At 42.4% G+C, this 21,403-nt stretch overlaps 1 protein-coding gene across 7 annotated transcripts in view; it reads right to left on the bottom strand.

Moving 5' to 3' along the window:
• Positions 1–1,634: 1,634 nt before the first annotated feature.
• Positions 1,635–21,403, bottom strand: part of ZMYM4 (zinc finger MYM-type containing 4) — a 142,458-nt gene continuing 122,689 nt past the window's right edge. For all 7 annotated transcript variants that reach the window (XM_036494471.2, XM_058678708.1, XM_058678712.1 and 4 more), the window contains 5 exons: positions 19,532–19,683; positions 10,838–10,949; positions 9,280–9,528; positions 4,715–4,844; positions 1,635–4,091 (listed from right to left, as the gene is read on the bottom strand). In XM_036494471.2, coding sequence (XP_036350364.2) covers positions 3,884–4,091; positions 4,715–4,844; positions 9,280–9,528; positions 10,838–10,949; positions 19,532–19,683 — 851 coding nt within the window. In that variant the 3' untranslated portion in view covers positions 1,635–3,883. The remainder of the gene's footprint in view (positions 4,092–4,714; positions 4,845–9,279; positions 9,529–10,837; positions 10,950–19,531; positions 19,684–21,403) is intronic.

Below are 21,403 nucleotides of genomic sequence, written 5' to 3'. Positions count from 1 at the left end.
GGGGCTGACGCTGTGGTATAACTGGTTAAGCCTCAACCTCGAATGCTGACATCCCATATGAACACCAATTAGAGGCTGGATGCTCTGTTTAAAATTCAGCTCAGTGCTAATGGCCTGGGAAAAACAGTGGAAGATAGCCAGTGTTTAGGTCCCTACCACGTAGTGGGAGATCCAGATGAAACATTTGGTTTCTGACTTCAGCCTGGCCCAACCCCTAATATGCTGCAGTCACCTGAGCAGTGAACAAGCAGACAGTAGTTAGTGGCCAGCGAGTAGGTGCAGGTTGCACCTGCATCCTGTGGCGCTAGCATCGCATCTGAGTACCAGTTCTTATCCCAGTTGCTCCACTTTTGGTCCAGCTCTCTGCTTACAGCCTGGCAAAGCAAGAGTCAATGGGATTAGTTCCCCTGACTCCTCACTCCACACACCCCCCCAAGACCCGGAAGCGGACCCTGGCTCCCAGCTTTGGATCAATTCATTTGCTGTGTGGCCATCTGGAGAGAGAACCAGCAGACAGAAGGCCTCTCTGTCTCTCCATCTATCTCTGTAAATCTGCCTTTCAAATACAGAAATAAGTAACTGTTTAAAAAAGTTCTTTTTAAAGTGAAGAAACGAGGGGAGTAACTAACTCCCTTAAGGCAATCAAATGCCTCCTCTAATTAGTGATGCACATGAATGGGTGAAGGAGCTTCCCACCCTCTCTACCTGCTATGCAGTGAAACCACAGCCAAGGGAACAGAATCAGCTGGGAAGGAAGACCCTGCTGAGCCTGACTCCAGTCTGGCACGGTGAAGAGACATGAGAGGTGTAGAATAAGTGGGAGGCCCCAGGCACCCTCCCGCAGGGACCTGGGATGGGTGGGAGGCTGGGTGGGGCTTCTCCCTTTGTTTCTCCCCTGACCTCAGATAGAGGGGGAAAAATGCTGACATTAGTGTGGAAAAAAAAAAAAGAAATATAACATCACTTCTTAATCCATTCACTTACCAATTACTGTGTAAAATTTCTCCCATTCTTCCATTTAAAGTTTTTTTTTTTTTTTTAAAGCTTGGCTCTAAAGATTTCTTTGAGTGAACATTAAATTGTATAAATAAGATTTTTCTGAATCTCCCCTTGGTAATGATAACTTAAGAATTGTTAGACTATTTGTGTATGTGAGATCATTGTGATAGTTTAATCATCACCTATATCTGTTTTACAGGAGAATTCAAATCCAACACAAATGTAAGCTGAGGAAAACAGTGTGATAACGGCAGATAGATTGCTATGTTGGTGGCAAATGACCACAGCCTGCTGTTTCTTGGACAAATTACTTGAGGTTAATTATGTATAATGTAGATGTAACATTAAGAATGATATGAATAAAGTTGAATAAAAATATATAAATTAGTACACAGAATTAATCATAAATTAGTACATAAAAAATAAATAGCAAATTAACTAAAAATGGAAACAAGTCTTTTGATGGAAAAAAGGAAGCAATTGAAAGACTTAGCCGTGATATCATTCCTTTTCTGAAAATTGCTCTCTGTAATTTTTCATCCTATTGAAGCAAACCAATATAAACAGAAAAAAAATTACATTTAAAATTCTTCCAACACATAAAAAAAAAAAAAAAGAACTCACCCATCAAATACAAATATACTATTTTATTCTAAGGGAATATTTTTGTTGGTTTCTGCAAGGGGAAAATCCAAAGCTACTGAAAACCAAAAAAGAACAATAAAGATGATTTAGATGTTTCTCTTTGTGTTTGATTTTTTTCTCCCCCTAGGAAAAAAAAAATGCAGTTTCACACAATTTTAACAAAATAAAAATGCAAATAATGGGACACAACATCAACAGCTACACTTATGAGGAATGACCAACATTATCTTCTCTCACAAATTAATTTAGGGTTCTGAGCAATCGTGTGGACTTCATGCAATTGAAATGCTGATACAGTCAGTTACCTGGGTATTGGCTGCTCTCAGTTAAGATACATATTTTTTTTCCGTTATGGTATTTTATAACAATTTATCTAGTAGGCTAACAATATCTGTTTTTCATACAACTACAGAAAAGGGGAAATGTTAGTGTTTATACAAATTGTAAAATTCGTATAGTGGGGACTATTACCGCTGATGTTTCTGGATACTTTATTGGCAGACTTATAAGACAGTTGAACTGTTTTTCCTTTGTATCAAACAAGGTCTAGAAGTAAGAAGTTTTCCAGTCAGAAATGACAAACACAGAATTAATCATACAGAACTGGTGTAGATTTACTTTTTTCACACAGTTCTTGGTAACAAAAAGTAACATTTGTTACAAGCAGAGAGGGACAGAACCATCAAGTACACAATGTCAAACGGCCTATTTAAAAATTTCAATTGTAGTCCAATGACTTCCATTTGCTAAAAAAACAACCTGCCATTCCCACCTTAAAAAATTGGGACATAATGAAAAATCTTTCACGGGTAGACTTTCCAAGAGCCTTTCTAACCTCTTCCAACTTTATTAAAGGGTCAAATAAATCTCAGGACTTAAAAGAGGTTCGGTGATTGGCCAACACCATCAAAGCTTTGATTCAAAATTCTGTGGGAAGGAAAACTGAGAATGAAGAAATAGTGACAAACTGATATGCCACACATGTCTATGACTTGCAATCCTCCTCATCAAACCAGCTGGAGTCTGGAACAATGCTGCAAAACGACCTGATGATGGATACGCAAGAAAGTCACTGTCTGTAATCTAGCCTTGGAATCTCTAGTTTCAAGTCTCTTAGGGCAACAAGGTCATCATCCAGATGCTTCACCCCCAAGCCCACAGGGCCTTTGCCGCCGGGATCTGCTAGCTCAGTAATACTGTCTGGGTGGAAGCACCCACACGTGTGCCAGAGAAAGGGGACAGATAATTCTTCTGAAATGACAAGGGCCTCCAGAAAATGGTGCAAAAGACAAGATCAGAGGGATCATTTGGGAAACAGGAAGGAAAAACAATGGGAGAAAAGCTGCCATGGGGGAAAACAAAGAGAACTCCCATTTGTGTGTACCACAGCTCAGGCGAGGCGACAGCAGCAAGGAAGGCCTGTACCCAGCCAAGTGGGCATTCGGGGGGGGGGGTCTCTATAAACATTGCAGGACACTTGGGGTCTAATGGGCTCCACAGATTTTCTTTGCACATAATTAACTTGTGGAATATCATCCCCTTTACCTCAAATAACCCACATTCAGACTCCCAGCTGAGAAGGCTAGACCCAGCAAGGGAAAGGGACATATTACTATGTCACCAGCAGTGAAGGTCATTTTCCCTGATGTGAGGGGCCCATGGCAAAAGCACCAGAGGCTTCTATCCTTCACAGAGTTGGCTTGGCAGTGAATATCAAAATCAAGAACACTTCATTAACTTTTAAAAAAAAGTTGAGCATTTGTATTGGGGTCTTCCTGCCTGGATCCTCCAGTCCTCATGTGATGTCACTCTTAGCTCTGCACTGATTTCTCCCTCTGACACAGGGTTTACCAAAGTAGCCTACTGCAGCCAGGGTTTCACTCCAAAGCTACCACTCTAAGGACTAAGGTTACTATGGTAGGATTTTATACAAGTTTTCCTTAAAAATATTCCACAATTTGTTATTCCCAAACAAAATAAGATTATGCACCACTCAGAGAAACTGGTTAGTCATTCTGAAATGTCTAAGCACTATATCACTGCCGAAGAGCACTTCGCAGTCACACTCTTCCCTGCAGTTTTCATCTGTACATCCACACCGCGGTTCAAGAGCCACTGCTTTCCGTGATCTTACAATCCAGACCAGAGGATGTGGACTTACACAGCATCCCCAACAGCTGGATCCGTTCACAGTTTGGTGCATACCAATGTGTATGAAAATAGGAACCTCATTTCCACTCTAATCTGATAATTCAACATCAGAGTCTTCAGATTTGGCTTTGGCAAGTTCTTCATGGACCTCCCGCACCATGAGGATCCGGGTTAACATGGTGTCCAGGGTCCCAGGGTCTATCGGGAATGTGGAGTACCACATGGGGCTATTCGGGACACAGGAGCGCTCAGGCTGAAGGTAAAACACATCATTCCTCTGCTTCACACTTTCAGAACTGTCCGCACCAAAAAACAAACAAAAAAGGGAATTAGGGAGCAGAAAGTACAGCAAATGCAAGCCATTCTTTAACATGGAAGCCAGTGTGGGCTGGAAGCATATTGTTACTATAAAGTAAGACGTGCACTGACCCAACAATAATAGTTACCTTACACAAAGGCACCAGGACTGAGGAACAAATTCTAGGAAGAAGCCCATGGGCATTCATCAATATACACTACCAAAGCGAAAATTCAACCAGTGCATTTCTTTGAGAAAAGAGTAGTTTACTTTGAATGTAACAACTGTAAGAACATAAAATTTCCTCAACAGAGGACTACTAAAACATTTAAATTCTTTTCTACATAAATAATATAACCACTATAATACAGTCACTTAAATTATAAAGGTCAAGAAATATACATAAAGATCAAATAGCAATAATTCAGCTTAGAAAAAATTTTCAGGAAAAAAATTAGGCAACCTTTTCCCTGGTTAAAAATCCAACCAGATATGGCAATGGGGGCAATGAAACTAGGTGTGGACCGTCTAAGCCACGAGCCAGCTACTTTCCTATAACTCAAAAGTTTGTCAACTGCTTTCTGAGGTTCACTCAGAGAAGTTTGGAGGGATTCAACTTACCACTTTGACAGGTAAAACTCATACAGTCGTACTGGGCATCGCAGCGGGTTGTCCGTATTCTCTGCCATCTCCACTCCCGTGGGAACCTCATCTTCTTCGTTGCGTTTCCTCTTGCCAACAGTTAGTTTATCTTGACATAGGAGAAAATAATCAAAGATTCTATTAGACAAGACTGTTCTTCAACTCTCAACATATGAGAGTTGAATGAGCTGTGGCTGGCGTGGCGGTGCATGGGGGCAACCCTCCACCCTGTGGTGCTAGGATTCCATGTGGGTACTAGTTTGAGTCCCAGCTGCTTCACTTCTAATCTAGTCTGTGCTAATGGCCCAGGAAAGCAGTGGGGTATGGCACAATTTCTTGGGATGCTGCACCCATGTGGGAGACCCGGAAGACAATCATGGCTCCCAGCCCGGGATCAGCTAGGCTCTTGTCGTTGCAGCCATTTGGGGAGTGAACCAGTAAATTGAAGACCTCTCTTCAGCTCTCCATTTCTCTCTGTAAACTATGCATTTCAGATAAAAACAAATAATTCTTTAAAAAAACAAATAAGAGATATCAAATGAGCTTTGCTGCATAGCCAGAATTTAGACCCTCTTCCTCCAATGCACTCATTCATTCACGAATTCCTCTGAAGGTGTCAGATGTTAATCTCAATCTTGTGTTTATATCGTTAAGCTAAACAAAGCCCCAGTTTGGTGAATTCTAGTCTCCTGGTCACCACAGTGGAGGCATGATGACAAAGAGTGACGTTAGTAAGGCCTAAGCCGAACCTAATATTGTCAGCAGACATTACTAGACACGGAGTTTCTAAGCCACATCAAGACAGCTAAAGTAGAAATCAGGGCTTCCCATGAGATCAAGGGAGAAGTTTGTGGAGCTTGTGCTGTGGGGGTAAAGCCACAGACGGGGGGCTGGCATTATGGCTCAACAGGCTAACCTTCTACCCACAAGTGCCGACACCCCATATGGGCACTGGTTTGTGTCCCAAATGGGTGTCAGTTTGTGCTCCACTTCCTGTCTAGCTCCCTGTTTACGGCTTGGAAAGCAGCAGAGGATGGCCTAGGCCCTTGCGCCTCTGCACCCACATGGGAAGACCTAGAAGAAGCTCCTGGCTTCAGATCAGTTCAGCTCAGCTTAGCCATTGCAGCCATGTGGGGACTGAAGCAATGGATGGAAGATCTGTCTCTCCTTGCTGTAAGTTTCCCTTTCAAATAAATCTTTAAAAAAAAAAAAAACCCGTGTTCCGTGCTTGCGATGCTGGGTGCTCCACTTTTGATCCACCTCTCTGCTTCATGACCTAGGAAAAGCGGCAGAAGATGGCCAAAATCTTTTCTTTTTGTTTTTAAATATTTGTTTATTTTGAAAAATAGAGAGAGAGAGGGAGCTCTTGCACTGGCTGCTTTCCTCCCCACATGGCCACAACAGTCCACAGCTGGGCTGCAGTAAAGCCCAGAGCTTCCAGGTTTCCTGTGTGCTGTGGGTGCAGGTGTCCAAGCACTTGGGCCTTCTGCTGCTGCTTTCCAAGGTGCATCGGCACTGCGCAGGAGAAGTAGAACACCCAGGTCTCAGATGTGGAATATTGGCACTGCAGGTTGCAACTTTACCAGCCATGCCACAATGCTGGCCGGATGGCTCAAGTCTTTGAGCCCCTGGCAAGCCAGAAGGAAACTGGGACAAAGCTTCAGGTTCCTGGGAGTTCCTGGGAGTGAACCAGAGGATGGATCATCTTTCACTCTTTCAAAAAAAAAAAAAGCCTTTGCATCGCATTACCTGAAAATGTTTCTACTGGGCCATTTGCTAATTTCTTTTAGCCATCAGAGTTTTGTGAGAATTGTTGGGAAAAGAATTCTCAGCAGAGTTGGTCATTTAATAAGAAACAAACACTTTTTCAGCAGAAAAATCTCACAGGGGCTGAGGGTGCTCAGCAGGAAGCCACCCAGGCTGCGGGCAGAGGAAGATTTTGGGCTTTCCCAAACTCAGACTGCAGGAGAATATACAGCAGATCTGAGAACCCAAGGAAAAAGGCTTCCTTCTTCTATTCTAGGTGCTGGTAATACTATCATGAAACATCCCTCCCACTGCCCACAGTAGTTGGCACTTTAACATACTCACTTCTACTTTCTCAAGGGAGGATACCTAAATATAAAGACTGCTACTTGGGGCTGGTGTTTTGGTGTAACTGGCTGCTCTACTTCCGATCCAGTTTCCTGTTAATTTGCCTAGGACAACAGCAGAGGATGATCCAAATATTTGGACTCCCGTACCATGTGTAACACTAGAATGAAATTCCTGGTGAGCTGGCACGATAGCCTAGTGGCTAAATCCTCACCTTGCATGCACTGGGATCCCATATGGGTTCTGGTTTAGGTCCCAGCTGCTCTACTTCCCTTCTAGCTCCCTGCTTGTGGCTTGGGAAGGCAGTAGAGGATGACTCAAAGTCTTGGGACCCTGCACCTGTGTGGGAGACCTGGAGGAAGTTCCTGGCTCCTGGTTTTAGATCAGCTCAGCTCTGACCATTGCGGCTACTTAGGGAGTGAACCAACAGACAGAAGATCTTTCTCTCTGTATATTAGCCTTTTCAATAATAACATAACATAACATAACATAACATAACATAACATAACATAACACAACACAACACAACACAACACATAACATTTCTTGGTTCTTGACTTCAATCTGGTCTGGTCCTGGTCCCTGTAGCATTAGGGGTGTAAACCAGAGGATGGAAGATCTCTCTCTCTTCCCTTCTGTGTAACTCTACTTTAAAAGAAATTAAAAAATATATTTTTTAAAGATCCATTTATTTTTATTGGAAGGGTGGATATACACAGAGGAGGAGAGACAGAGAGGAAGATCTTCCATCCGATGATTCATTCCCCAAGTGACCACAACAATTGGTGCTGTGCCGATCCGAAGCCGGGAGCCAGGCGCTTTCCCAGGTCTCCCATGCAGGTGCAGGGTCCCAAGGGTTTGGGCCATCCTCGACTGCTTTCCCAGGCCACAAGCAGGGAGCTGGATGGGAAGCAGAGCCGCCAGGATTAGAACCAGAGACCACATGGGATCCTGGCGCGTGCAAGATGAGGACTTTAACGACTACACTATTGTGCCGGGCCCGAAATAAAATAAAGTGACTCATTCAGAAAAAGAAAACTATTACAAATCCAATCATTCAGAAAACAGGGAACTGTGACCTCTCCAATAGCAATTAAACAAACAAAATTGAAAAATAGGACATAGGTAAAAAAGCAAAGTAACCTTAGTCCCAAAGAACAACCGAGAATAAAGTTTACACAAGGTTGAACATTACAATTTTACTTTCAGCAATTTTAATTTCTCACATTTAGCAACTATATTCTACACTTAGAAGTAATAACCACTTGGATTTTGGGAATCTTATTATTTACTAAATGGTATTTAAATTAAATTTTCATTCTATAATACCAATGTTAATCTTTTCAAAATTTATTTTTTATTGGAAAGTTAGATATACAGAGAGGAGGAGAGACAGAGAGAGAGGAAGATCTTCCATCCATTGATTCACTCCCTAAGTGACCGTCGCAACAGCCAGAGCTGCGCTAATCTGAAGCCAGGAACCCGGAGCCTCTTCTAGGTTTCCCACGCGGGTACAGGGTCCCAAGGCTTTGGGCCATCCTTCACTGCTTTCCCAGGCTACAAGCAAGGAGCTGGATGGGAAGTGGGGCCACTGGGATATGAACCAGCACCCATATGGGATCCTGGTGCGTTCAAGGTGAGGACATTAGCCACTAGGCCACGATGCCGGGCCCCAATGTTAATCTTTTAAATATTAACTAACAGTTGTGGGCTGGCATTGTGGCATACCAACTTAAACCATCACCTGGCTGTTCCAGTTTCCACCCAGCTCCCTGACAACACACCTGGGAAATCAGTGGAGGATGGCCCAGTGTCTGGGCCCTGTCACCCATAAAGAAAACCCCCTGGTCTGGCTTGGCACATCCCCAGCTCTTCTGGCCATTTGAAGCTGGAAGACTCTATCTCTGCAATTCTGCCTTTCAAATGAAACAAACAAACAAACAAACAAAAAACCACCACCAGAACTGTTTGCTACAAGTTGTTTTTCAGAATGCAAGAGCAGAAACAATCTAGTGAAACTGTCATTGCTGATACAGTGCTTCCTGTGTTCAAAAGCAGTATGCCTACGGGTCAGCTTTTCGACTCCTCTGAAATTTCACAGTGTAAACTACAAAGAAATACTCAATTACAGAAACAGCAATTACAAGTTAAGCAGCCTTCTAGTCAGGAGGAGCTGATTCAACTGATGTCTGTAAATAAATGATTCTCAATCCGGATTGTGGATTTCAATTCCCTGAGAAGTTTTACAAATGAAGATTATTGAGACTCTACCCAATTAAATCAGAAAAAAAGGACTGTCCTCATTTTGAGGTAAGCTTTAACTTCCCCACTTAAACGTTGAGACAAAGCTATAGTCTTCTTCCATATCCAGTGTTCACAGGTGTCCTGCCACGCTCTCCGGTTTGGCAGTCACCAGACTCCACGAGGGGATCTTACCAGCCCCCACACACCTGGTTCTGTCTCCTGCTTCTGCATTGGTGGGAAGAACCTCAGATATGTCATCTTGGTGCTGTACTTCAGAGTTCTGGTCCGCCGCATCACATGAGCAAAGGAAAGTTTCAAGTGTTCGGTAACATTCTTTAGTTGAAAATATTTGGTATTGAAGAAAAGAAGGGTATTCAGGAGGACAATTGGTGAGTAAGCGCCCAGCTGTTTGCACTCCCACAAGTGTTCCTCCTCAATGCGAGAGAACATGTAACCTGGACAGAAGGGCGAATGAAAAAGCAGTGAGCTCCCGCTAAGAGCACCAGGTAGTACCTCACATTCTAGGACCGGGAGCTATGAAAGGCAAGACTGACTGGTCCTTTCTTTCCCCATCTTTCTTTTGTAGAAAAACAGAAAAGGTACCACAAGAAAAGGACAGAAGATTTCACTTAAGAAGACACTGTGAGCATTTGTGCCCTTGAAACCATTTTAAGTCTTGTTGTTAAAGATCAGAAGTTTGCTACCTTTCTCTGTAAAACTCTCAGAGGAAACACTTTAGGCTTTGTCAGCCAATAACCATTAAATGATTTTGTAGAATATAAGGAGACAAAGACATTACATGGAATAAGCAGTTGTGGCTATATACCAGGAGAACTTATTTACAGACAAATTTGAATTTTATATAATTTTTATATCACAATGTATTAATTCTTAAAAAAAAAAATCCCTCCTCAATTATTTGGATGTAAAAAGCCAATTTCAATGCACAGACTATACAGAACCAGCTAGATTTGGCCCGTGGACTTCAGTTTGCCAATGGCTGATCAGGCTGATTTAGCCATGATCAGCAGGCAGGGGACGGCTTCCCTCCCCACCTTTACTTTGCTGTAACGTGATGTTCCTTGTTCTTCCAAATCAGGGGGTTGCAGGGGAGCCAAGGGGAGCGCCTGCATCAGAGCCATCACCCTTCTTCCTGCGTCCCCTTCACCTCGGCCTCCCTTTCGCTACTCGGCCATCTATTCTTAGGTGATCACACACATACACAACTTTGTTCTTTCCCAATCTGTGTCCCTAGCCCCTCTATGAATACCAAACACATTAAACAATCATATTTTTCAGGATGTTTCAAGGGAACCTAGCAGCCTGGTAGCCAGGACAAACACACTTCAGCTAAAACTGACCTCTGACTTAGAGCTGAGCAGCCTGAGACCAGGGGGGATTAGGGCCTTACTCTGAAGCGGTCACAGACAACTGAAGGTGAGGTCTTGGCAAAGTTGAAAAGGCCCGTTGTACCAAGGAGAATGTGCAGCTTCACCCACCTACTCCGTCAAAACTGGCTTTCAAAAACTTAAGTTTAAGTGATTTTTAAAAATTTTCTGCAGTTAGTATCTTCCTCTAAACATGCACTGTACATAACAAAAGTTATGCTTTTAATAAAATAATAAGCAAAGACTTCTTTCTCAAAAGTCCACATCATAAAACACTACAGAAATATGAAATAAACAGCTTATAAAATAATTATAAAGCTAAGGCAATTTAAGAAAGTATATCACGAAAACAATCAAAATAATAAAATTATCCTACCATTAGGAAGTATTGTAGGCTCCCAAATTTTCAAGAGTTTGGTAAGCTCAATCATAAATCTGGAATAGGGCTCAGTAAAAATGTTATCTATTCTACCATTTTCAAACAGGTACTATAAGGGAAAAAAAAAACAGGAAATACACATGTTGATATAAAGAAAATACAGGTTAAAAATTACTGTAGTTTTTCCCTTAACATTTGTCCTTAGAATATTATCAACTATATTAAGCTTCTAAGCATTTAATTTCAAAATAAAAAACCCTCCAGTTAAATGCCCCTTTCACATCAACTGACATCTTTAGCACTGAGCTTGTTCAGCTTTTAGTTTACTTTTTAAGATATGGATACAGAGTGATTATGACTAAAAAAGAATTCTTTACTCAATTTGTGAAACTGATATTCTCATACATACTTTCAAACAAATTTCACCTAAATTATAATATACTAAATAACTAAAAATGTGGTTCCAGATTTGTTTTACTATAATGTATCATTTCCTGAAATAGTAGTTATTCTCATGTGACCAAAGGAAAGTCCAACATAAACTCTGTTTATAACGTGCTCTCTCTAAACACAGCTCTCATCAGAAAGCCCAAACCTAATTACAGGACCCGAGACTCCAGCGACTGCCGAGCAACCACCATGCTGCAGGACAGCCATGTGGGATCAGCTTAGCCAAACACACGGTCCAAACCCTGTCAGGACATCACGTGAGAGGGAACTAATCAAAGGGGAAATACCACAAACAGTCTTTACCTGCACCCACCATAGTTTCCTGCACTTCTGTCTATATCCATTTAAATTTATTCTAATAAAAGTTATACACCAAATGTGCATTTTTATCAGGCCTTATCAAAAGCAATTTATGATCTCTCTTTTTTTAATCATTCGGGCCTGGTGCGATAGCCTAGTGGTTAAAGTCCTCGCCTTGAACACGCCAGGATACCATATGGTCGCCGGTTCTAATCCCAGTAGCCCTGCTTCCCATCCAGCTCCCTGCCTGTGCTAGAAGCTCTATCTCCTCCTCTCTGTTGATCTGACTTTGCAATAAAAACAAATCTTTAAAAAAATAATAAAAATAAAAGATTCATTAATTTATATTGTAGAGTCAGATCTACAGAGAGGAGGAGAGACAGAGAGGAAGATGACCTGCCCGCTGATTCACTCTCCAAGTGGCCGCGACGGCAGGAGCTGAGCCAATCCGAAGCCAGGAGCTTGTTTCAAGTCTCCCCCGTGGGGGCAGCGTCCCAAGGCTTTGGGCTGTCCTGCTTTCCCAGGACACAAGCAGCAGCTGGATGGGAAGCGGGACCGCTGGGATTAGAACCGGCGCCTACATGGGATGCTGGGTGCAAGTTGAGAACTTTAGCTACTAGGCTACCATGCTGGGACTGCAATTTGTGATCTTTTTGTCAAATTATGAAAAGGTTACTGGACAGTATTTTTATTTTTCTTTTAACACATTTTTTAAAAGATTCATTTATTTGAAAGGCTAAGAGATTTTCTATCCCACTGCTTCACTGCCCAAATGGCCACTCGTCCAGGGCAAGGGCAGAACACCAGAGACCCAGGTCTCCCTTATGGACGGCACGTGTCTGCGGAATTTGGGCATTAGTGAGGAGCTGGCGAGAAGCAGAGCAGCTGGAACACAAACTGATGATCCAATCTGGGATGGAGGTGTGGCATTAGCAGCTTAGCTTACTACACTACGATGCCTACCCCCTTCTTTTTTAAAAAATAAAATCATTTCCCCAAAAACTGTAGACTACTCAGACACACATTCATAAAGCCAATTACAATCAATATTCAAGGATTTCTTATTTAAAAATCTTCATTTATTTGCAGTTTATTTTAAATGTAGAGAGAGGAAACACGCACACACACATTCTTCCATCCACTGGTTCGCCTTCCAAATGCCTGAAACCGCCAGGGATCGGTCACATCAAAGTCAGGAAGCAGCCACTCCACCCTGCTCTCCCATGCCGGCGACAGGACGCAAACACTTGACCCTGCTCCCCAGGGGGTGCATTTGCTAGACTGGAAGCTGAGCAGGTGGGGCTCAAATGGACAATCAGATATGAAATACAGGCATCCCTACAACTGTCATGGACCACTGGGCTAAATATTCGCCACTCTGGGAACGGTGTTATTTATTTGAAAGGCACAGTCAGAGGAAATGTGTGCATGTGGGAGGGTGCTGGGGGAGCTAGTGGGGGCAGGGAGACACAGGTGTTCTATCTGCTGGTTCACCCTGCAGAGCCTAAACAGCTGCAATCGCCAGGGCTGGGTCAGGCTGAGCCATGCTGACCACCCTCTGTTGTTTTCCCAGAAAAACCAGAAGGGAGCTGGACTGGAAATGAAACAGCTGGGACTTGATGGCAGTACTGTAGGCGGCAGTGGCAGTTTAACCAGCTATGCCGCATGCCAACCTCTCCAGGGTATTTTTGTATGCGGTCTTTTATACGTACAGAGCTGCCACACTTACGAAATGAACCAGAAGATTAAGACTGAGCTCAAAACCCCGTCCCACTCTGTAACTCTGCCTTTCAAATAAATCCTAAAAAACCAAACTAAACCAAACCAAAACAAAACAAAAACACAAACAAAACCAAACTTTGCTCTTCAGAATCCAACTAAGCTAGGGCTAGTACCATGACATAGTAGGCTAAGCCTCTGGTGCTCCACTTCCCATCCAGCTCTCCATGGCCTCCTGGGAACGCAGCAGGGAATGGCCCAAGGCCTGCAGCTCCTGCACCCATGTGAGCCACCTGGAAGAGGTCCCTGGTTCCTGTCTTTGGACTGGCCAGCTCTAGCTGTTGAGGCCATTTGGAGAGTGAACCAGTAGATGGAAGATCTCTGTGTGTCTATCATTTCTCTGCAAATCTGACTTGCAAATTAAATAAAAATAAATCTTAAAAAAAAAAAAAAAAGAAAAAAAGACTCTTAAGTTCAAGCTACTCCCAGTGAGTACTGTATTGCAATAACAGTAACTAGAAATGAAATATAGGAGAGTCAACCATCGGATGGAAGATCTTTCTGTCTCTCCTCCTCTCTGTAAATCTGACTTTCCAACAAAAATACCTTTAAAAAGAAGAAGAAACAGCTTTTAGAGTCCACAATAGAAATTTGTAACAATTCTGTGTGGGCATGAATGCCGTTTGCGTAACTGGCTACCCATCAAAAATAATGATGGGGAGAAGGGATCCCAGTCTATAAAAAATTGTACCATAAAAATCAAAAATTCAAAACAAAAATCTAACAAAAAAATTGATTATCAGAATAGACTGTCAGCATGTATTAAGCTACTAAAGTAGACTGCAACAGACTTAAGCTGCTGTTGCCCTGCAGCACAGGCATCTTAACAGGTATTAAGTTAAGTTCCAGTCGCTCCACTTCCAATCAAGTCCTTGGGAAATATGCCTGGGACAGCAGATGTCGCAAGTGTTTGGGTCCCTGGACCCACATAAGAGGTGTGGATAAAGCTCCTTGCTCCAGGTTTCTGCTGGCCACCTTGGGCATTCCCATGTGGGGAGTCAAGCAGTGCATGAAGATCTGCTTCTACCCCCACCTCCCCTCAACTGTTGCAAATAAATAAAAATGAATTTAAAAAAAAGAAAGAAATCAACTTCAGATGGACAAGACTGTCAACTTACAAAACCCAATACCTTAGAAATGACAATTTAAGTTTTATGGATTCAAGAACACCATACTAAGCAACACACACACACACACACAAATCCTGGATCTACAAAGAGTATATATGCATAATGACTAAGCAACAGGAAATCTGAATTGCAAAATACAACATAGCACAACTGAAAAGACAAAAATACAATAGAAATTTAAATACCTGTGTTACAGATAATATTCCCAATATAAAACAATCCCTCAGAAATAAGGGAAAACCCAAATGATAAACAAAATAGATTCTACTTTACAAAAGGAGGAGATTACAAAATAAAGATTATATGCTTCCCATTCGTTAGAACAATCAAACTTAAAACAGCAGAGTGCAAAAGGGCATTCAAGAAATGTACACACATGGTCAATATGATGGCTCAATGGCTAATCGCCCACCTTTAAGCACTGGCATTCCATATGGGCACCAGTTTACATCCTGCTGCTCCGCGTCCTATCTAGCTCCCTGCCTGTGGCCTGGGAAAGCAATAGAGTATGGCCCAAAGCCTTGGGATCCTGTACTTGCAGGAAGACTACAAAGGGACTCCGAGTTACTGGTTCAAGTTCCAGCCATTGAGGTCATTTGGGTAGTGAACCAGCAGAATGAAGATCTTTCTGTCTCTCCTTCCAATAAAAATAAATATATCTGACTTTCACATGAAAATAATTTTTTTAAATGAAAATGAAGTGTACACACACAGACACATGCTACTGTGAAATTACAAATCACTGTAGCCTTTCAATTTATTTGAGTTACATAGAGACAGGAAGAGGATCAGGGAAAGGAGTAGGAGATAGAGATCTCCATTTTTTGATTCAGTCGCACAACTACCAAGGTCGGGGCTGGGTCAGGTAGAACTCAGAAGACAAGAGCTTCTTCCAAATCTCTTACATGGGCAGCAAGGTCCCAAGTATGTGAGTCGTTTTCTGCTGCCTTTACCAGGCCATTAGCAGGAAACTAGACTGTAAGTAGAGCAGTCAGGACACAAACCTGTATCTATATGGGATGCCAGCATCTACATACCATGTCACAATACTAGCTCCATTGTAATCATCCCTGAAAGGAATCTAAAAATATTTTAACACTGAAAAGAAATTGCTATAACCTGGATATTTAAGTACTAATTCATAAGGTACATAAACAGAAAGTTACATAAATTAGTAGAGTTGCTATGAAAAGTTATACAGAAAATCTTCAAAAGAAAAAAAGATAGAAAACATCTATCTAGGCAAAAGATTTTTAATCACTTTGCCAGAGATGTCTCTACTTCTATCTTCACTGCAGTACTACCTACAATAGTCAAACTAGGAATTAACCAAGCGCTCATTAGCAGATGAATGGATAAAGAATATGTTTTCAGGGGCTGATATGTTGCACAGCTAGCTGAGCCACCACCAGCAGTGTCGCTATTCCATATAAAGGTAGGTTTGTGTGCCAGCTGCTCCAGCTCTGATCCAGCTCCCTGCTAAAGAGACTTGGAAAGCAGAAGATGGCTCACATACCTGCACCCTGCCACCCATGTGGAAGCCTGAGATGCCTGGCCTTGCTTACTGTACTCATTTGGAGTGTGAATCAGCAGATAGTGGATCTCTCCATTTCTTCCTCTCTTTCAAATATAGAAATAAATCTTTGAAAACTGAAAATATGTCATACACATAAAGCGTTCTCAAAAAGTTCACAAAATGTGTATTATGAAGAAACTATGCATGAGTTCCAAAATCTTGCACATAAACATGTAACTTTAAATTAGTAAGAATCTTGTGAAGAAATATGTTTTTAAAAAAGATCTATTGGGACCGGCGGCATGACCTAGCGGCTCAAGTCCTCGCCTTGAACGCCCAGGGATCCCATATGGGTGCCGGTTCTAATCCTGGCAGCTCCACTTCCCATCCAGCTCCCTGCTTGTGGCCTGGGAAAGCAGTTGAGGACGGCCCAATGCTTTGGGACACTGCACCCACGTGGGAGACCCGGAAGAGGTTCCAGGTTCCCGGCATCGGATTGGTGCGCACCGGCCCGTTGCGGCTCACTTGGGGAGGGTGAATCATCGGGCGGAAGATCTTCCTCTCTGTCTTTCCTCTCTGTATATCTGACTTTGTAATAAAAATAAATGTTTAAAAAAAAAAAGATCTATCTATTATTTATTTGAAAGGCAGTTGGGGGTGGAGAGAGCAGAGAGAGATCCTCCATCTGTTGACTGACTCCTCCAAATTGCTATAACAGCTCCAACTGAGGCTGAAGCCAGGAGCCAGGAGCTTCCTCCTGGTCTCCTGAGAAGGTGCAGGGGTCCATGCACTTGTACCATCTTCCACTGGTTTCCCAGGAGCATCAGGAGGAAACTGGCCAAGAAATGGGAGTGGTGGCTAGGACGTGGGATGCTGGCACTGCAAGCAGCAGCTTTACTGGCTATGCAACAGTGATGGATCCAAAATATAACTTTTAATTTCATTTTCCCACAAAATTTTTGCAGCATCCTTTATAACACAATGGAATACTGGTCAGCCTAGAAGAAGGAAGTTATGTCATTTACACCAACATAGAACTGGAGAGCATAATGCTAAATAAAACAAGTCAAGCACAGAAAGAAAAGTCCCACACGTTCTCAGATACAGAGAACATAAACATTTGAACTCCTAGAAGCAAAAGGCACAAAGGTGATCACCAGGGACTGAGAGGTGACATGGGTAGAGGACAGTTAGAGGACAGCAGGGATCAGGAGGAATTAGTAGAGACCTAGTACGCAGCATGGTCAAGACAGTTCATAACAGTGTATTGCACATTTTACAACTACTAAGAGAGGGGTAGCCAGACCTACTAAGAAGTCCTGGCCATTACAGCCATCAGAGGAGTAAATAATTGGATCGCATATCATCATGTTCACCTACCTCAGATCCTCCCTGAAAATGCTTTGAAATGAATAAATAAATCTCTTTTAAAAAGTGATGTGACCCTCAGCTGTAGGCAACTACCTAGGTTGCCTTGTAACCAGGCAGGTGTTACACTGCAGGATAAAAGCAGCCTAAGCTAGCAGCCTTTTGAGCATAGTTAATGCAAGCTGTGTTAACCATACCAGAGCCAAAGCACAGTTCCCCCTTTTTGTTGTTGTTGTTGTTGTTGTTTTTTAAGATCTGGGGGGAAGGGGACAGAGTGCCAGCCAGGACTACCCCACTGCCATCACTGCCACCCCTAGCGTGGTTGGGGGGTTGTGCTTCACTAGGATATGGGAGACAGGGGATCAGGGATTGGGAAGGGGACAGAATAGGGGTCACTGAGGGCTTGTTTTGACATACATCATCTCAGGGGACTTGCACAAACCAGGTCACTGCACCATAGGTGGTCAAGAGAGTTAAGACTCAGAGATCAGAAGAGGTACTCTGGAGGCCAAAGCACCAACCCTCACACACAGGAGCAGAGTTAGGGTCATACCGGGCCAAGTTAAGCTGCGGGACCCCAAAGTCACTCACAAAGAGCCATATCTGGGGTATATTCTCATAGGGGTTCTTTTGAGTTCTCCCAACTAGGCTGCAGCATCCTTTGGGGAGTGTTAGGCTGGGGCGGGTCACGCGGGGCTGGCTTGCAGCATCTGCTGGGAGTGGGCCTAGTAGGGGATCTTTGGGGATACTCCTGCTAGGATGCAGCATTCCTGTGCATGTGAAAGCTGAGGTTGAGGGTGCGCAGGCTAGGCCAGGCTGGAGCACCCACCAGCATATGTAAGAACAGGAATTGGGTACTGTGGCTTTGACAGACCAACCCACACCCTTTCTGGCTCTCGGCTCTCTCTGGTGGGTGCTACAGTCAACCTTCACCTGGCCCAGTCCCAGACTGGATCTCATGTCAATCAGTGGGTGCTGTGACCTTTAAAAAAATGTACATGTTTTAGGTCCCTATTTAGCTATAAACTAAGCAAAGCAAAATCTACTAAGAAACATCGATGCTTGTCTGTTTAATACCAGGAAGGCATATACAGAAAGACACTGACCAAGCTGCAGAAAGCGGGGATGGAGACAGAGAAATTTTCTTTGCACTGTATGTTTTCACTGTTCTTATGGCTATTGTGAGAACACATTACTTTTGTAATTAAAACACAATCTTTTGGGGAGGGGATTTGGAGAGGAGATAAGGGAAATCCCAGGGCCTATGGAATTGTATCATAAAATAATAATAATAAAAATAATACAACTAGTGGAACAAAAAAACCACAATTTTTTTTAGAATAAATACATGTTTAAAATATACTAACATACCATATACAATTTGACAGAACAAAAAAAAAAATCAATACATTTCTACCATCTAGAGATTATAAGCACTGTATACATTCTGAGCTTATTTCATGTTACCATGTATTAATACCACCATGCTAACATGCAGTAATAAACACATATAATATACCTTTATTTTGTCCATTTAATACTTAACATGAAGTTACTTAACCACCACATTTTACGCATGGAGGTTATACAACATTTTACATAATGATTTCTACAGTTTAGAGTACCATACAGCCTTACAAACCTGTATCATGGGCAAAAAATGCTCAAACTATTCCAGAAAGTATATACTAACTGCTACCAAAATATATATATATATATATATATATATATATATAAGAATCCTCAATTCACAAAATTCTAACACATAGTGACATAATTTGTTGATTTCAGACAATGGTATATCTATTTTTCAATAGATTATTATTTAAATTTGCATTTAAAAACTTCAAATGGAATTATAGTCACTATGTTGCTTGTGTTGTGTACGGTCACTTCTGCCCTTTTTGTCCATTTACCTATAAGATGCACTGTCCCCAAACTTCTGCGACTCTACTAACACTGTCAATTTATCTTACAAATATGACAAATATGATTACAGATTTTTACATCAGAGCTAGTGGTGTATTATGAAGAAAGCATATGAGCAATACCAAACAACCATTATATATTTTAATCCTTCATATTAATTCACAAGTTCTCTCAGAATGATTAAAAATGCAACCCAATTTACAGCAATTATTTTAGTACCTGCTGAATTCCAAGGCACAAATATAAGATACTGTCTGGATCATATTTTTCACCATTTGGCCTCCGCACCTCTTGGATAAACTGGCATAAGCCCAAACTCAACTCGGCAAAAGTACAAGACAGAATATCTTCCTTCAACTTGACAGAGCGAACTACGGAAAGAGAGAAAACATTTAAAATCTTAATTTACAGCAAGCACAGTGACCTGATCACCATCAAATAGTGATGTGCTCCAGGTATTGTGAACTCATGGACTAAAGACAGGTCCTAGTCTTAGGGATTTGCTTTAGTTAGGGAAAATAACAGGTCCTCAAACATGTCTTCAAAATGTATGCTATCATTAAAATATATCCAAATTATTCTAAATTTAATTCTTCCGTAATCTTTTAGAAGTCTTCTTATTAAAGATTATGGAAGAATAGACCTAACGGGTTTTGGTTAAATAGCATTCAGGGAAAATAAAATAAGAACACTAAACAGGAAACAGGTTAGATTTGGAATGAAGGACATGACATTGAGCCAGATTTCATAAAGTGAGAAAGTTTAAACATGTAGATAGGTAAAGAATTCCAATGTGAGAAAACAAAAAGATTTCCCAAAGCACAATATTCTAAACACTAGTATTAAGTGACAGTGGGGAACATGTGTTTCTAAGATCTGAAGAATGTGGAAAATGCAAAACACTCTGAAGCATGTACAGTTCTGAGAATATCTACACCAAAGAATGCTGCTTGCTATGGCTTGAACAGGAATCAGGTAGGTGTTTCCACACTGAAGTCCTAAATTCATCATATCAGGAGGGTGGAATCTTAATCCCATGAGGACAGTAACAAGGGGGTGCTGATGCAGGTCCTTAGGTCACTGGTGGAGTGTCTTGCCCAGGTTGGTTATAAAAGCTGACTTGGACTCAGCTTTTCTCTTGCCACCTCATAGCTAAACATGTGACTTCTCCACCACACATGCTGTCATCTCATCGGCTGTGGAACCCTGGCCATATTCTGTGTATTATATCGAAACTTTGAAAGCTTCAGAACTGAGTTAAACCAATCTCCCTTCTACTCTCTTGTATTAGCAGCAAAAAGCTAATACACTACTTTCATCAACTCAGATTAATTTCATTTTAAAACCTTTCAGGGCAGGCCAGGCATGAGCGCTTCATCAGTCACTGTCGGCTGATGAGTGGAGGGCGCGTCCTGCCCTTGACTGTTTAAAAAGCAGCCAGGACCATCTTAACTTAGGCAGTTGCCTGCCAATGAGCTCTGGGGACTTGGGGGTAACGAATTATTAGCTAGGGACATTCATGGATAAGGCCATCATGCGTGCAAGTGAGGAATGAATTCTGAGGGACACCTAACAACTGGGGCACTGTACTTGCTGGTAAGTGAGGGGACTGTGACCTGCTGGTATGGAAGGGAGAGATTAGAAGATCTGTATGGCTCAGACTGATTCATCAGCCCACATGGGAGTCCTGAGATGGGCTTGTTAACGCAGAGCAACACTGACCACCACACGCCATACCACACAAAAGCTATGGCTGGGGGCCAGTCTAGCAGACCTAGATCCAAGTACCTGATTGAGTGCAGGAACAGGGGACAGGTCACATCAGGCAGGGCCATGACACTAACCAGCACACGTGAGAACCAGGTCCGGGGGTAGACTCTGTGGGAGTTAACTGGGCCCAACCCTACAGAAATACAAGTCCCGCTGGTTAGCTCAAAAGTTGGGGTGGTGATAGGCTGAACTAGGTATGAACATGGAACCCGCCAACACTCACGGATACTAGGGCCAAAAACAATCTGGGCAGGTCCAAGCTGCAGCACCTGCAGGTGCATCCTAAAACAGGGTATGGGGTGGGTCGCCCACAACATCTAC

This window comes from Ochotona princeps, chromosome 2 (genome assembly GCF_030435755.1).
Source record: "Ochotona princeps isolate mOchPri1 chromosome 2, mOchPri1.hap1, whole genome shotgun sequence".
Lineage (NCBI taxonomy): Eukaryota > Metazoa > Chordata > Mammalia > Lagomorpha > Ochotonidae > Ochotona > Ochotona princeps.
Note: the sequence above shows the minus strand (reverse complement) of the source record. Positions and strands in the feature narration are given on the sequence as shown.